The sequence below is a fragment of the Octopus sinensis genome, linkage group LG2, assembly GCF_006345805.1.
Source record: "Octopus sinensis linkage group LG2, ASM634580v1, whole genome shotgun sequence".
Lineage (NCBI taxonomy): Eukaryota > Metazoa > Mollusca > Cephalopoda > Octopoda > Octopodidae > Octopus > Octopus sinensis.
Genome location: NC_042998.1, coordinates 84,234,264 through 84,253,515, shown reverse-complemented (window position 1 = coordinate 84,253,515; position 19,252 = coordinate 84,234,264). Strand labels below are relative to the sequence as shown.

The window sequence follows — 19,252 nt, the reverse complement described above, 5'->3', positions numbered from 1 at the left end:
CAACTAATCCTGGTTGTTCATTGAAATAAAAATAAAGAGGAATGAAACTTGATATTGTTTCAGCCAACTCAATATCTTTTAGGCAATATTTACAATATAATTTTTTTACCACACATAAGAACCTTTCTTTGACTATGCTGGCATACTCAGCATTACACAAGTGCTGCATTCCTGCAAATTTGCCATAATATGGAATTCATTCTCATCATTATCATCGTTTAACATCTGTTTTCCATGCTGGCATGGGTTGGATGATTTGACTGGCGACTGGCAAGCCAGGAGGCCGCACCAGGCTTCAATCTAATCTGGCAAGGTTTCTCCAGCAAGATGCCCTTCCTAATGCCAACCACTCAGAGTGTAGTGGGTGCTTTTTATGTGTCACCAGCATGGGAGCCAGTCAGGCGGCACTGGCATCGGCCACATTCGGATGGTGCTTTTATGTGCTACCGGCACAGGAGCAACTCAGAGAGGAGGGACTGGCATTGACCATGTTCAGATGGTGCGTTTTACACGCCACAGGCATGGGGAGCCAGTCAGGTAGCACTGGCAATGACCCATGCGTATATTTATATATGAGAAAGGATCTTTGGATGCTGGGCTTCACTACGGAAATGATAAGGGATCACATTGTTATAATGTCCAATTTTCTAGGCTTGCATGGGTTGGATAGAATTTTTGTAAAGGCAGATTTTCTATGGCTGCATGCTTTTGTTGTCAACCCTCACCTTTTTCCAAGTAAGATAATAATTCTCTAAGACCAGGCATGTTTCATGGAAGATTGGAAATGAAGGATACTGACACAATGTTAAGGCAAGGAAACAGTAACATATGCACACACAATAATTTCTTTCAGCTTCTATGTACCAAATCCATTCACATGGCTTTGGTTGGCCTAGGGCTGTAGTAGATGACATTTGCTCAAGGAACCACGTGGTTGGGAAGCAAACTTTTTACCACACAGCCACATCTGTAATGTAAGACCTATTTTCAGTTGATTTCCATGTTAGATAGAAGTAAGTAAGAAATACATTAGTGATATAGAATTCCACATTAGAGGCAGGATTTTCAGGACGGCAATACTTTCATAAAGTTGGTGGCACCTATATCAGGCTTGCATACTTCTAGGAATTGAAACTGATAAATTTTAGGTGTGTACCAGTACCATGTAAAGAGTACCAAGTACATTCTGTAAAGTGGTTGGTGTTAGGAAGGGCATCCAGTCATAGAAACGTCATCAAAGCAGACAATGGTGCCTGACACAGTCCTCTGGCTTTCCAGGTCCTGTCTAACCATCCAACCCATTCCAGCATAAAATATGAACATCAAATGGTGGTGAGGATATTTAAGTGGGGAATTTGATGAGAGCCGAGTCATTTAAGGGTTGTTTTACTAAAAATAAACTGGTACTGCCAGTTACGACAATAAGAGTTCCAGTTGATTCAATCAACAGAGCAGTCTGCTTATGAAATTAACATCCAAGTGGCTGAGCACTCCACAGACATTCATACACTTAATGTAGTTCGTATGGAGATTCAGAGTGATACAGAATGTGACAAGGTTGGCTTTTTGAAATAGAAATGAAACCTATTTCTGCTAGCTGAGTGAACTGGAGCAATGTGAAATAAAGTGTCTCGCTCAAGGACATAATGTGCTACCGAGTATCAAACTCACCTTACAATCTGGAGTTGAATACCTTAACCACTTAATCATGTACCTTCACTATAATCAGTTAAATAAGTTTTATTTTAATGGATAGAACCAAATGCTTTAGTTTGCCATTGAGGCTGTGAAGAAAGTGCAGTTTGTATCTTGTCATTCACATTGGACAGTGTCTCTTGTAAAGACACAAACTTGCAGAAAGAATCAAATCAATATTCTTTACTTCTCTAGACACAAGGCCTGAAATATTTTGGGGAGGGGCCAGTCAATTAGATTGACCCCCAGTATGCAACTAGTACTTAATTTATTGACCCCAAAAGGATGAAAAGCAAAGTTGACCTCGGCAGAATTTGAACTCAGAATGTAAAGACAGTTGAAATACCTATTTCTTTATTACCCACAAGGGGCTAAACACAGAGGGGGACAAACGAGGACAGACATAGGTATTAAGTCGATTACATCGACCCCAGTGTGTAACTGGTACTTAATTTATCGACCCCGAAAGGATGAAAGGCAAAGTCTACCTCAGCGGAATTTGAACTCACAACGTAACGACAGACAAAATACCGCTAAGCATTTCACCTGGCGTGTTAACGTTTCTGCCAGCTTGCAGCCTTAATGATCAATATTGATTTCTTTATTTTTTTTGTGGTTGCATAATTTATTCTAGTTAGCTTTTTAATGATACCCACATTAAATATGTAAACACAAACTGATGTGTTTTCATGTCGATGACCTCTATTCCCTGTTAATATATTTACATTCTGGAGGCCAACAAAAGTGTATATTATTGTGCATTTACTCATTCTCTCATTATGTCTCTGGCAAGTATGGAGGTGAGTTGATAGTCATTAGAGGGTTGACATTAGAAAATGTCTTGTGATAGTTGCTTCAGCTCTCTGCACTCTGGGGTCATTTTTGCCTTTTATCCTTTTAGAGTCTATAAATAACCTACTCTTTGTAATGCGAGCAATCCTTACATGGCTTTTCTTTCTCTCTCTCTTTCTAGAAGAAATTGGCTGTGTTTAGAGCTGGAGAAGAATAGGCTCTGCCAGATATAAAATGCCAAGATGCAGCATGTCACAATGACACCTTTACTATGAGAAGCTGAGGGTTCAAGGAATGAAAGACTTTGGCATGCATAACGAAATCTTTACTCAGCTGAAGAGGTCTAATAACACTGAAACATGTGTGGAGTTGATTCAATCAATAACTAACATTGTGTTTACTTCAATACACTATTTTTTTGTTAGCTACCTTTGTGAAACTCTCAGCATTACATATGTTCACAATAAGTTAACTATTATTTCAAAGTCAGTTTGTTATTGTGAATAGCAAGAGCACTGTATAATGAAGAAGTATTTTGTTAACTTGCAGTATTCATATTAGGCTTATAAGAAGATGGATTTTATGCAGATTAAAGCCATTACCAGTGGAATGATGGGTTAAGTACTCAGTCCATATTTTCATCATCATCACTTAACATCCGTTTTCCATGCTGGCATGGGTTGGATAGTTTGACTGAGGTCTGAAGAGCCAGCGGCTGCACCAGGCTCCAATCTAGTCTGGCAGAGTTTCTACAGTTGGATGCCCTTCCTAATGCCAACCACTCCAAGAGTGTAATGGGTGCTTTTAACATGCCACCGGCACAGGAGCCAGTAAGGCGGGCTTGGTAACGATCACGATCAGATGGTGCTTTCTACATGCTACCAGCACAGGAGCCAGTCTGGGGGTACTGGCATGGAACACGTTTGGATGGTGCATTTTACATGCCACCGTAAAAGGAGCCAATCAAGGGGTACTGGCATCAGTCACAATTGGTTGATGCTTTGATAGTTTCAAAAAAGTAAAACTTTAATACATTATAAAATATAGTTTAACTATAAACTTCTAATGCTGTTATCATCATCTTTTAGTGTCCATATTCCATGCTGGTATGGGCCAGACTCCAATGTCTGGTTTGGAAATTTTCTACAGCTGGATGCCCTTCCTAATACCAAACACTTTACAGAGTGTAGAGGGTGCTTTTTTTTTTTCCATGGTCTCCATGTAATTTACAAGACAAAATTCCCTGAAAGAGTTGGGTGTAGTATTGAGGAAGAAGGTGTTTTGCCAAGTGTTCAGTGGCTAAAGTATGAAAGAAATGATTAAAATTTAAGAATCAATACAACAGTAATTAAGGTAAAATAAAAAGTTTTTCACCTATATATTCTGGATATATTAAGGATTAGGTCCCCATCATCCAAATTAAGCTCCATAGCTGTACTCAAAGCTGGAATAAGCTCACATGCGAGAAGTCGCTGTCGGCTGCTGCTAGCATCTACTAAATTCCGTAGACATGCAGTTAACTATTTATATAAAAAAAAGAAAAAAAGTGCAGGTAAATTATTAAAAATAAACAAAATTGAAACAAATACAACAGTTTATCAATATATTTCTTCTATGAAACAATACAAAAAAAATGTAATAGAGAATATAATTGATTCACATTACTAAGATATATCACTGGTAGCTAAATTATACATGTGGGTATATACGTATCATCATCATCATTGTTCAGTGTCCGTTTTCCATGCTAGCATGGGTTGGATGGTTCAATTGGGGTCTGGGAAGCCAGGAGGCTGCACCAGGCTCCAGTCTGATCTGGCAGTGTTTCTACAGCTGGATGCCAACCATTCCGAGTGTTGTGGGTGCTTTTTACGTGCCACCGGCACAGGGGCCAGAGGAGGCTGGCAATGTCCACAATTGGTTGATGCTTTTTACGTGCCACTGGCACGGACGCCAGTTAAGGTGGCGCTGGTATCGGCCACGTTCAGGTGGTGTTTTTTAGTTGCCACTGGCACGAGTATCACAACTACAATTTCCATTTGATTTTTATTTTGATGTTAATGTACTTGACTTAATAGGTCTCCTCAAGCACAGCAGGCCATCCTGTGATCCAAGGTAGTTTGAATGGGCTGGGGCTGGTTGTGTGAAGCTGGTGTAGGATACAGCCTTGAACTCCCTTTATTTGTCGGGTCTTCGCAGTCACAGCATATCTCCAGAGATCTCAGTCTTTTGTCATTGCCTCTCTGAGGCCCAATGTTTGAAGGTCATGCTTGAGCACCTCATCCCATGTCTTCCTGGGTCTACCTCTACCCCGGATTCCTTCAACTGTTTGGGAGTGGCACTTCTTCACACATCTTTCCTCATCCATCCTTAGTACATGACCATACCAGCGCAAACGTCTCTCCTGCACACCACATCCGATGCTTTTATATAGATGTAAATCATATACAAAGCTGTGGGATTAAGAAGCTTGCTTTGCCACCATGCAGTTTCAGACAAGTGTCTTCTACTATAACTTTGAACCAACCAAAGCCTTATGAGTGAATCTGGTGGTAGACAGAAACTGAAAGAAGCTGGCGGTGAGTGTGTGTTCCCACTTTGTCTTGACATTGCATGGCAGCTGTAGATGAGCATCATTGTTATACAGGTGGCATTGTTGGTCTCTAATCTTCTATGTAAACGCCTGGCCATGAGGAAATATCTTATTTTGAAACACGTGAGGGTTGGTGACAGGAGGGGCATCCAACTGTAAAAAAATCTGCCTTAGCAAACACCATCTCACCCATGCAAGCATGGAAATGTGGATATTAGAATTATATCCACCAAGAATCATGGACTACTAAATGTAGTCCTATGTACCCACCAAAAATCATGGATGGTCATGGCTGGAATGTTTGATCCTAAGCCTACTCACTAACAACTGATTTGGGACTGGACAACAATACATAAAATGATTTCTTTTGATCAGTCAAAATAAAGTAGTCACAAAGTGGATTTTCTATACAGGAAGACTGCAAAGCAATGCCCAAAATAAATATATTTATTACAGAATATCAGAGAAAGACTTCACTGTTGCAGATTTCTTTCACTTTGTCATGTTTGCTTTTCAAGTTAGCTTTGGTGGATGGGTCTTATTTTTCTTTTTTGTGAGCTTTTACTTTTACCAAAACAGCAGAAGTATGACGATGAAAATTGATTTTGTTATTTATTGTATGCAAGACTGAAGCCATATTTCAATCAATACACACACATACAGACACGACTATATTGATCTTATTGATACATCATCATCATTTTATATCCATTTTTCAAAGTCAGAATAAATAAAACAAGTCTGATCCATCATAATGTCACGATACATTTAACAGTCCATCATCACATAATACACACAATAGAGAAGACCAACAATCTTTGTTGTAGTAGTATATATTATGGTTTATTTAAATACTAGCAGTATCGCCCGGCGTTGCTCAGGTTTGTAAGGGAAATAACTATAAAGCATTTTTAGAGAGTTATAGCCAAAAAATAACAAAAAAATGGAAAAAAAATTATGGTAAATTTTTTTTGAGAGTTAAAAAAGGTCGAGTTGCGTCCCCTAGACAGTCTGTGGTTTGTGTTTCTGATTCTCGACCCCATGTCGAATTTATCGATTTTTTTCAGAACTGAGGGAACTTTTCAAAATTTTCGCTGCGTCAGTTTTGAATTATGACATTGGGCTATGTGTGTGTCAAGTTTCATCAGAATTGGTTGAAAGCCGTGGTCAGGGTGAGGGTACAACCAAACAGACACACAGAAACACACACAGACAAACTGCCGTTTATATAGAGAGAGATATGATGGCTGTCCACTTGTGACCAAGGAAGACCATCACTGACTATTGTCCATGCAATGCCTGTGCATGAAGTTATTGCACTTGGAGTTGGCTTCACCCAGATCGCGCACACACACAGGCACACACACACACAAGCACACACACATTATACTGGTGTATATACATAAATATATAAAATATAGTTCTTCTGTATCACCACATGCACATCAATAGATTAATCTTTATTAATAAATTGTTACACACACAGGACACATTAATAAAATGTAATATACTCCACTGGTAGGAGTAAACAGCCACACACACACACACACACACACATGCAAACAGAGATGAGTGCATACATACTTATATCATCATCATTTAACATCCATATTCCATGTTGGCACACACACACACACACATACATATTAGTAAACAAATTATAATACACTTCACCTGTATTAGTAAATGTCCAAGTTGTTCTTTATTGGCACTGGGTACAGATGGATCCTGAAAATAGCAACATTATTATTGATGAAGCAAAAATCTAGTTAAATTGGACAGTTATGTTTATTTTTTTCAATTAAAATTAATAACATACACAAGTATTTACTGAGACAAAAATCAATAAAATGAATTAACTGCATTCTTTAATCTTCTTCAATGCATCTCTGGTTAGAGAAGTACATTTATCAATTATTCCTCAGCCATCACTACACAAAACGTATGCAAGGTAGGATGCATCAAATGCACACACCCACAAATACACATTATAAAAAATACATCTCTCTTACCAAATGTCACCAAAAAAAGATCCAATAACCAAGGTATACTTGGTTACTTCCTCATCTGTTACTGACAAAATAACCTCCACATTGTCCCCTGACCAGCTAGAAACTGCTGTCAACTCCCTTAAATAACATTATACCAATCTTAATAAAGACACAAAAAACAAAGTAATGTAAGATGTACAAAATGTTAGGATGGCCACAAGTAGTATGCTTTTGATGTAAATTGTGCTTAGCCAAAGCTGACCTGGGGTTAAACATCAGCATCAATGACTGGTGTTACTCCTTCTCCACCTTAACCCTATGGCAGCATTTTCTTTTCTTCATTCCTGGTTCCCACTGAGGATAACAACCAAACACACTACCAATTACTTTTTCCTACAAGTACATCCCTCTAAAGCAGTGATTCCCAACCATTTTTTGCCTATATACCCCTTTGATTCCATTTTATTCTACTGGACCTCAATAGCCATTTGATGTTTTAAAAAATGCTATCATCATCATCGTTTAACGCCCTCCATGCTAGCATGGGTGAGATGGTTCCACAAGAGCTGGCCAAGCTGAAGTCTGTGCCAGACTTCTGTGACTGTTTTAACAAGATTTTTACAGCTGGATTCCCTTCCTGACACCAACCACTCAGCAGAATGGATTTAGTGCTTTTTACATGGCACAAGCACAGGTGAGGTGAGGAGTGCTTTTTATGTGGGACAAGCACAGGCGAAGTCAGTTTTGGCATGGTTTTTACAGCTGGATGCCCTTCCGAACACCAACCACTTTACAGTGTGAACTGGGTGGTTTTAAGTGGCACAGGGTCAGATATTATTAGGAATTATATAAAAAAAAAAATGTTAAAATATATTTCATATATTGTAGAAGAATAACCAATTTATCGCACATAAATTTTAACAAAATCTCAAATGGACCCTTAAGGGTCTTATGGACTCCCCAAGGGTCATATGAACCCTGGTTGAGAATGACTGATCAACAACTCCCAACTAATTCATCCCTCCAACTACCAAATTTCAATAATTACCAGTTTTATTCCTTGTTGTCCCATGTATCCCAATTTAGGAGAGCCTATGAAGACTATGAGGAGTAGTGAGCTGGCAGAGCCCTTATCACGTTGGACAAAATGCTTAGTGGAATTTCTTTATGTTCTGTCTCCAAATCTAGCTGAACCCAACTTTGCCTTTCATCCCTTCAGGGGCAATAAAATATAGTACCAGTCAAGTACTGGGATTGGTGTTAATGACTTGCTGGCCTTGAACCTTACAATGAACTAGTGTCCCATTCAGGGATGAATGTTGTGATCTTGGTCCTTTTATGCCATGGAAACCAAGTAACTAGCCTTATGTGTCCAAGGGCTCAAAAGAAATATGAAGACTATGAGCAAACTTCCACTTCCACAGTTAGAATGATAAAATAAAAAGAAACCAGATTAGGTATGTACTATTGAATATATTTATAGAGGCATGGATATGATGAAGGAGAGGGGCCTCCATCAGTCAAGGCTGAACACTATTTGAAATAGATTTTTAAAATTGAGAGATAAAGCTAAGACCATCAGCATTTGGTGCTCTCAGCTCTATCTCTCAACTTAGTTTGAATGAGCTGTGGTATGTCCAAGTGGCAATGACAGAATGAGTTGTTGTGTTGGTGCCCCTTGAAATATGTTCTATAGAACCTATACTGTTTGTTGATGTAATGCAGGTAGAGACATCAGCTTGATATATGTTTAATTTTTTTCACTATTTGCCCTTTAAAGAGCAGACCTCCATTCAGCAACTGCAGGTCAGCTTCTTTCATTCAACATCTGGATGCAATATTTTCACATTGTGGCTCTTTATGACACCAGACATTTTACATGCACTGATCCTAGGTTAACATTGTTTCTGGAATTTATGGGTGTTGCAGTTAAGGATAGACTTACACTTAAACCATCATTGTACAATAAGCCAGCATGTATATATATATCTCCACCACAAAGGTTAGGCGTAGTTGTGGTGGCTTGCAGTTTTGTGACCCTCAGAACTATATGAGCTGAGTGCAAGCTCCTGATAGGGCATCCCATGCTGGACAGGTCAAAGGACAGAGTCCAGACTAATTTGAACCACCACTTTCAAAGGTAAAAATGGGTTAGTGTTGGTCTAACACCGCTATCAAGAAAAGCACAAAGTTACAGAAGCATGGATGATTATTCAAACAAAGACTTGGGAGAAGAAAGGAAGCCTAGAATCAAGAAATGTGGAGAAAAGTTGTTGATGGCCTATGCTCCATAGGGAGCACAGAGGTAGGTAGGTATATATATGTATATCTCTTATTATAAAAGGCAGATTTTATCTGCCTCCCTTTGGGAGTTATACAAATCTACAATATAGGATTTCTTCAATTACAATTTACCTAGCAATTTTAAGAGTACAATGCATCGCGTCATGCCAGGTCCAGTTTTTAAAATTTAAACTCCAATTAAGCAAAATTTACAGAAAACTCACATTCTGGTGTGTGTGTCAAATGCTTTTCTTAGTCTGGTTTACACCACACGCAAACGCACACACACAGTGGGCAACGAATAAAGTGAAACTAGATGTAATATTTGTTTCTCTCTATCACGCTGATAGATACATGAGTAAAATGTATGGGAAGCTAACACATAAGTGTGAGTGAAAATGTTCTTGGAAGAGAGTAAATAGCCAGAGATAGTGATTTGAGGAACACTCATATATACATACATACATACATACATACATACATACATACATACACACACACACACACACACACATACATACACACATACATACATACATATACATACATACACACACACACACATACACACACACATACACACACACACAGTATTGAAGCTTGAGAACAATCAGATACATTTGCAACACATCTGTTGAAAATATTATTGTTCACACACATACATATACACATACAGACAGACAGACAGATAGACACACACACACACACACACATGATCCAGCATGGCCACAACCTCAAGGCTGAAACATATAAAAGAATAACAGAATATAAATGTGTGCATGTGTGTGAGAGAGAGAGTGTGTGTGTATATGTATGTATGTATGTATGTATGTATGTATATATAATAATGCGGTTTTTTCAACAGCTTGAACTAAAAGTCAGAGGGGAATGGGATAAACTACTTATATTAACTTGCTATAAAAGCAGGTAGTAATTTTATCTTGTCCTTATTCATAGTGCAAGTTTTGAAGAGTGCATTTCGATTTTAACAGCTATTTTTTTCAAAGCTATATTGGAACAGCCTAGAAGACGAGCCTCATCCTGAAAGATCTGTAGAACTCGACAAGGACATCCTGAAAACCCTGGTGGAACAAAATCTCATCGTAACTGTTGAGGAACTAGCAGAGAAGCTTGGATTTGGTCATTCAACCATTCATTGAGACCTGTGTGCTATCGGAAAAGTCAGCAAATTGGGTCAATGGGTTCCTCACGAACTTTCCGAGTCTAATTGCATGCAGAGAGTGAATGTATGCTTTTCTTTGCTGTCACATCTCACCACTACTGCGCTATGTATATCTATATATATAAAACTGTAGTTGTGTGAGTGTCTGTCCCCTTCGATTTAGATTCCTAACTACTCCCACATTTTGCGGTGCAGTTTAACCAAATTCGGGTAGCTTATAGTCGTGATTCATATCGAGCCCGTCTGAGTATTAGCGCGCGTCTACGATGAGTCTACGATTTTAAAAATAATTTAACATCATTTTTTATTCCATTTTAATGCATAATTTTTCGTGTGTCGATGGCGGCGGAGTTGGCGTCCACGCTCACACCTGCACCTGTGGGGAAGGGAGTGTAAGGAAATCAACGTCGTAATGCGTTGTCAAGGAGACCAGCGTTCTTTTAGAACAACGACTTCATCGCTTGAAGACACCAAAACAGAAATGGCTAAGAAAGCGTCTACATGAGGCTAAGAAAGCGTCTACATGAGTCTACGATTTAAAAAAAAATTTACCATCGTTTTTTTTCCATTTTAATGCATTTTTTCGCTATTATATAAGGGAAGTAACTCTCTAAAAATGTCTACGATGAGTCAACGATTTTTCAAAAAATTTACCATCATATTTTTTCCATTTTTAATGCATTTTTTGCTATTTTTTGGCTATAACTCTCAAAAAATGCTTATATAGTTATTTCCCTTACAAACCCGAGCAACGCCGGGCGATACTGCTAGTATATATATATATATATATATATATATATATACATACATACATACATACACCTATCTATGTTTCACCTCCCTTGTACCACTCCCCATCTCAGTTGAGGGATCTTTGTCTTGCAATTTACTTGGTGACCTCACTAGTGCTTGTGCCACATAAAAAGTACCTATTTCACTTTGGAAAATGGTTAGCATTAGGAAGCAAAACTCATGCCAAAGTGGACAATGGAGCATGGCACAGTCCTCTAGTTTATCAGCTCCTGTCAAATTATCCAACACATACTAGCATGAAAGACGAATGTTGGATGATGATGATGATGCTAGATGAGATATATATATATCTCTTATTATAAAAGGCAGATTTTATCTGCCTCCCTTTGGGAGTTATACAAATCTACAATATAGGATTTCTTCAATTACAATTTACCTGGCATTTTTAAGAGTACAATGCATCGCGTCATGCCAGGTCCAGTTTTTAAAATTTAAACTCCAATTAAGCAAAATTTACAGAAAACTCACATTCTGGTGTGTGTGTCAAATGCTTTTCTTAGTCTGGTTTACACCACACGCAAACGCACACACACAGTGGGCAACGAATAAAATGAAACTAATTCACTTACTGTGGTGAGTGATTCTTTCACTCTGCCTCCCACTTCCTCTTTCCACACATACACACGCAAATATATAAATAAAATTGTAAGCTAACGTGCGTGTGTGTGTGTGCGTGCGCGTGTGTGTGTGACGGTGCGTGTGTGTGTGTGTGTGTGCGTGTGCTTGAGTGTGTGACAGGAAAGTTTTTTTAGACGAATATAACACCTATATCCAAGTAGCAGAAAGATAAGACAGTAAGGTGTGATTTGAGGGAGATTTGGCTGCTATTTCTACCATGTCTAGCTGCCATGTAGGGGTCTCCCTCATAGGCTCATACATACATATATACATAGATAAGACAGTAAGGTGTGATTTGGGGGAAATTTTGCTGCTATTTCTACCAGGTCTAGCTACCATGTAGAGGTCCCCCTCAATTCTTTTATTCTTCTGCTTTTTCCAGCCATTGCTCTGTGGCCATGCTGGGGCAATGCCTTGAAGAATTGTAGTTTAATGAATCAACTCCAGTTTTATTTTTGTAAGCATTGTACTTATTCTATCTGTTTCCTTTGTCAAACCACTAGGTGACAGGGATGTAAACAAACCAACATTCGTTGTCAAGCAGTGGTGGAGGACAATCACAAGCACAGACACGCACACACACACACACATACATGCATACACATATACACACATACATACATACATATATATATATGTGTGTATATATATATTGCAGCGTGGAAGGTGTTTGTAAGCCATTTAAGAAACACACAAAAACCGTTACATTCACTTCAACATTTAAATTTAATTTGCCAAAATATTTTCGTCGCTTTGAGACCGCGACCTGTTCACTGACAAAAATATCGTGCTAACAGGTCGCGGTCTCAAAGCGACGAAAATATTTTGACAAATTTAATTTAAATGTTGAAGTGAATCTAACGGTTTTTGTGTTTCTTAAATGGCTTATAAACACCTTCAACGCTGCAACTGTTTTCGTTCCAGCACACGATCTCAGATCAAGTCACTTGCTATGCAAGTACATCTCTGTAACTATATATATATTTATATATATATATATATATATATACATACATACATACATACACCTATCTATGTTTCACCTCCCTTGTACCACTCCCCATCTCAGTTGAGGGATCTTTGTCTTGCAATTTACTTGGTGACCTCACTAGTGCTTGTGCCACATAAAAAGTACCTATTTCACTTTGGAAAATGGTTAGCATTAGGAAGCAAAACTCATGCCAAAGTGGACAATGGAGCATGGCACAGTCCTCTAGTTTATCAGCTCCTGTCAAATTATCCAACACATACTAGCATGAAAGACGAATGTTGGATGATGATGATGATGCTAGATGAGATATATATATATATCTCTTATTATAAAAGGCAGATTTTATCTGCCTCCCTTTGGGAGTTATACAAATCTACAATATAGGATTTCTTCAATTACAATTTACCTGGCATTTTTAAGAGTACAATGCATCGCGTCATGCCAGGTCCAGTTTTTAAAATTTAAACTCCAATTAAGCAAAATTTACAGAAAACTCACATTCTGGTGTGTGTGTCAAATGCTTTTCTTAGTCTGGTTTACACCACACGCAAACGCACACACACAGTGGGCAACGAATAAAATGAAACTAATTCACTTACTGTGGTGAGTGATTCTTTCACTCTGCCTCCCACTTCCTCTTTCCACACATACACACGCAAATATATAAATAAAATTGTAAGCTAACGTGCGTGTGTGTGTGTGCGTGCGCGTGTGTGTGTGACGGTGCGTGTGTGTGTGTGTGTGTGCGTGTGCTTGAGTGTGTGACAGGAAAGTTTTTTTAGACGAATATAACACCTATATCCAAGTAGCAGAAAGATAAGACAGTAAGGTGTGATTTGAGGGAGATTTGGCTGCTATTTCTACCATGTCTAGCTGCCATGTAGGGGTCTCCCTCATAGGCTCATACATACATATATACATAGATAAGACAGTAAGGTGTGATTTGGGGGAAATTTTGCTGCTATTTCTACCAGGTCTAGCTACCATGTAGAGGTCCCCCTCAATTCTTTTATTCTTCTGCTTTTTCCAGCCATTGCTCTGTGGCCATGCTGGGGCAATGCCTTGAAGAATTGTAGTTTAATGAATCAACTCCAGTTTTATTTTTGTAAGCATTGTACTTATTCTATCTGTTTCCTTTGTCAAACCACTAGGTGACAGGGATGTAAACAAACCAACATTCGTTGTCAAGCAGTGGTGGAGGACAATCACAAGCACAGACACGCACACACACACACACATACATGCATACACATATACACACATACATACATACATATATATATATGTGTGTATATATATTGCAGCGTGGAAGGTGTTTGTAAGCCATTTAAGAAACACACAAAAACCGTTACATTCACTTCAACATTTAAATTTAATTTGCCAAAATATTTTCGTCGCTTTGAGACCGCGACCTGTTCACTGACAAAAATATCGTGCTAACAGGTCGCGGTCTCAAAGCGACGAAAATATTTTGACAAATTTAATTTAAATGTTGAAGTGAATCTAACGGTTTTTGTGTTTCTTAAATGGCTTATAAACACCTTCAACGCTGCAACTGTTTTCGTTCCAGCACACGATCTCAGATCAAGTCACTTGCTATGCAAGTACATCTCTGTAACTATATATATATTTATATATATATATATATGTATATTGGTAAAAACAGTAAGATAACAAAAGAAAGAAAGAGACCTCAATATTATGTAAATAGAGGAAATCTTTATATATAAAAGTGAGGTTGTGTGTCTGTCTCCTACGATTTAGATTCCTAACAACTCCCACATTTTGCGGTGCAGTTTAACCAAAACCAGGTATCTTATAGTCGTGATTCATATCGAGACCGTCTGGGTATTAGCGCGCGTCTACGATGAGTCTACGATTTAAAAAAAAAATTACCATCAATTTTTCCCATTTTTAATCCATTTTTGACATATATAAGGGAAGTAACTCTCTAAAATTTATTATTAAATCTCAGAACGTAAAAAGCTACAGTAACACCCCTCCCCCTTTGTGGTTAGCCATATTGAGATGGCTATTATACTTTACATCTCTAAAAATGCTTATATAATTATTTCCCTTACAAACCCGAGCAACGCCGGGCGATACTGCTAGTATATATATATTTACATACTCTTTTATTCTTTTACTCATTTCAGTGCTGGAGCACTGCCTTTAGTCATATAAACTGACTTGAGGACTTATTCTTTGTAAGCCTAGTACTTATTCTATTGCTCTCTTTTGCTGAACTGCTAAGTTATGGGATGTAAACACACCAATATTGGTTGTCAAGCGATGCTGGGGGTGGGGGGACAAACACAGACACACACCTATATCTATATATATATACAACGGGATTCTTTCAGTTTCTGTTTACCAAATCCACTCACAAGACTTTGGTTGGCCTGAGGCTATAGTAGAAGACACCTGTCCAAGGTGTCACACAGTGAGACTGAACCCAGAGCCATGTGGTTGGTAAGCAAGCTACTTACCACACAACCCCTCCCACATCATAAAAGATATAAACATCGGTGAGAAACCAATGAAACTCACTGGTGGTGAAACTCACTGGTGGTGAAACCACCACCAACCTCATTTGACGTCTGCCCTTAAAGAAGCATAGCAGATTGCCATGACTGGTGGCAGGGGCACTGTTACAAGTGACAGGTTATGCCAGTTTGCAATACAGAGATCAAACCTTTAACAGGCCACTGAAGGAGTGGTGGTGACTGTTAATATGTAATATTAATATTACCCAAGGTCTGTTGGAAGCTTTTCCCCCTTACATTTCCTCTTACTAACTATGGTTGAATTCACTTCATTCTATAGTAACTGTGAAACAATCAATACTTAATAACATGTACAAGCAATGTACTTCAAGTAACAGAGCTGATTTACCCGATACTATGGTGATAATAAAATCCAATTGTCAACTATAGACAGTACTATTGATTAAATAGATATTGTACTATCACATTTGACACCAAACATTACTTGCTATGACAATTTTATTGTGAAGTTTCAATGAAGGTATTTTGTTTTATTTTATCTTTGAAAAACAAATTATTTTCACGAATTGTATACAAGTCTTCATGAAAGAGGCTTAGGTATGGCTGTATGGTTAACAAGTTTGCTTTCCAACCATGTGGTTGAGAGGTTCAGTCCCACTGCATGTCACCATGGGTCAGTACTTTCTATTATAGACTTGGGCCGACCAAAGTATTCTGAATAGATTTGATAATTGGAAACCGAAAGAAGCCTGCTATATGTTTGCAAACATATATGTGTGTGAATGTGAGTGAGTGTGTGTATTTTCTTGTCTTGATATTGTATAATAGCTGTAAACAAGTGATACTGCCATACAAATGGTGTCATTTGTTTCCAGTGTTCTGTGAAAACATGTCTGGCTATGGGGAAAATATTTTGCTAGGAAACAAGTGAGAGTTGGCAACAAGGAGGGCATCTCATAGAAAATCTACTTAAAAACACCAACCCATGCTAGCATGAAAAATGGATGTTAAAATGATTATGTTGAACTTTGAAGTTCATATTTGATTTCTATAGAGTTAATCAAATAAGTGATATATCTTCTCTCTTTGCCAGCTGGTATTACTATATGTCTCTGCTAAAGCATGACACCCTCTATCATACTTATCACCTGGCATAAAAGCCACTTCCCTCAATTCTACTCCCTGCCTTAATTGAGGGGATTTGTCATGTAAGTTACTTGGTGACCTCATTAGAGTAAGTGATATATAAAAATCAGCCATCATATTCTGTAAAGTGCTTTGCTGTTAGGAAGGGCATCCAGCTGTTACAGCCTCATCAAAGCAGACGCTAGAGCTTGGCACAGTCCTCCAGCTTACCAGCCCCTATTGAGCCACCCAACCCACATCAGTATGGAAAATGGACATTAGATAGTTTTAATAATATTCCTCTGGCTAGGAATCTAGTCTATCACATGTGCTTTCTCTGATGTATTCCAATTCTTCCAATGGTTAGGTAAACTGAGGCATGAAGAATAGTGTTCCTACCTAGAGACAACACTTCAAACTTCCTGAGTGGATATGAAGAGAAGAACCATAAATTAATAGACTAATAATATTTAATGATTCACATCTACAAGGAAGATATAGTAGAGAGAGAAAAAAGCAAATGCTTATAGTCTTGGTTAACCCTTCTGTTACTATATACCTGATGCAATATACTGCTGTTATTTCAATTAATTTTGACATTAATGAAGACTTTATTAAAATAACTGACATTATTATGCTAATATTTGGAATTTAAATTCAAATGATATTTTGATGGAATGGTTTAACTCAAAGCACTTTAAAACAGGAAATCTGTAGCATAGGACCAGGGATGGTCTCAGACAGTGTGGAATCAAAAGGGTTAAGAACTTTGTTTTTCAAGTGGGTTTCAGTTTCAATTCCACTGAACTGCATCTTAGTTAAGCATATTCTATAGTAGCTTCAGTTTGTCTAATACCTTGTGAGCAGAATTTAGTAAATGAAAACTATGCAGAAGCCTCTATATACACACACATACCTTTGATCAAAGTATATCACCAGTGCTTTGTGAATGAAATCTTTCACCATCTTCATCATCCAAATCTGCTTTCCACATTGCATAGGTTTGTGAGTCATCATGAGCCATGTCAGTCCTTATATGGAATTATTGGACTCTTAGTTCTACTGAAGGTCCACAACTTGCTCATACATTTCTACTTTGACATGGGGTCTATGGTGGCATCAGCACTAGAGATTTGTCATGTCCTCAGCAAGCTCTTGGGATATGTTCTGCATTGAGTTAGACACTCTCTTTTCACTCTTGTAGCGAACAAGTGATTAGCCTGTTTTTCCAATTAATGACTATTATTCACAAATTACAATATAAAATAAATGAAGAGTTAGTGATTAGCTTCAAACTCTTCATTAAAAGCAGATGAGAAACAAATAGTCTCTTGGATAGGATGTCAGTTATCACCAGTGTATTCATGCATAATTTAGCAGCTAGGTGAGAAGTGAGTTGTTAAATTCAGTGTAATTCTATATAGACATTGAAATGTCTGGAGTGAGTTTGAACTTAAGATCTCTGAATTGACAGTCCAAAATCATATTCATCAGGCAAAATGGTTTCCCCTTAATTTTAATAGAAACTTTAACATTTATGCCCTTCCCTAATGCATTAATAACACAAACAAAGCAAAATGGCTTCAATTCATAATTGAAACCAAGCTGAAGACATAGTTTGTCATGAACGCACTTCCTGTTGTATGGTTCTCACCAATTATTGATTATTGGGTCAGTTAATTATAAGCAAGTTTCTTGTAATCAAGTGGTCATTTTACTTTCTAGAATATTTACTGTCACAATACACCTGTGTGATCATATATACCTGTATAATAGGTACATACCATACTTACAGTCAGGTTGATAGACTGCAACAAAGAAGTAAGTAACTCTATACATTCTCTGTGCACAAGTTCTTTCATAATGCTGCTGTTACCAGACAGAAGCTTAAGAGTTCCAACACAATATGTCAGAGCTTCAGAACAGGACACTGGATCTGATATAGGAACCACCTGCAGCAGCTGAGCTGAAATAAGAAACAACATTAATTACAATACATTATAATGACTTGGATGTAAATGTAACTGAAACAGTAGACACATCACAGTGTTTAAATTTTGTTAATGTACTTTCATCATCATTATCGTTGTTTTAATGTTCACTTATTCATGTTTATATGAGTCAGACGGAATTTATTGAGGTAGATTATTTTTACACCTGGATGCCTTTCCTGTTTCCAACACTAACTTGATTCCAAGCCAAGAAATATTTTCCCATAGCTGGACATAGTATTCATGGAAGACTGGAAATGAGCAACATTGCTTGTATATGTTGAAACTTGTTTAGAACCATCAATGTGATGTCAAGAAAGGACAGACAGACAGACACACACACATCTGAATCTATATACAATGGGCTTTTTTCAGTTTCCATCTACCAAATCCACTCACAAGGCCTTAGATGGCCTAGATATTTAGTAGAAGACACTTTCCCAAGGTGCTGTAGCATGGGACTGAACCTAAACCTACAAGGTTGGAAAGCATGCTTCTTTACTACACAGCCATACCTGCATCTGGGTTCAAATTTCACCATCAACTCTGCATTTCCCCCCACCACATAGCAGTTATCCAGCCTACTATAACCTTCCCTATCACAAGTATCCTTCATATGTTATATATATACAGTTACTGCACAGTGGTAGTTACCAATAGTTGCCATAGA

At 37.9% G+C, this 19,252-nt stretch overlaps 1 protein-coding gene across 6 annotated transcripts in view; it reads right to left on the bottom strand.

Moving 5' to 3' along the window:
* The window catches only part of LOC115225108 (armadillo repeat-containing protein 2-like), a 70,090-nt gene that overhangs the window by 21,219 nt on the left and 29,619 nt on the right, over nt 1-19,252 (bottom strand). For 4 of the 6 annotated variants that reach the window (XM_036514863.1, XM_036514870.1, XM_036514853.1 and 1 more), the window contains exons 10-12: nt 18,376-18,557; nt 6,755-6,808; nt 3,862-4,007 (exon numbers count right to left, since the gene is read on the bottom strand). In XM_036514863.1, coding sequence (XP_036370756.1) covers nt 3,862-4,007; nt 6,755-6,808; nt 18,376-18,557 — 382 coding nt within the window. The remainder of the gene's footprint in view (nt 1-3,861; nt 4,008-6,754; nt 6,809-18,375; nt 18,558-19,252) is intronic. The other 2 variants (XM_036514858.1, XM_036514874.1) reach the window with 2 other exon arrangements.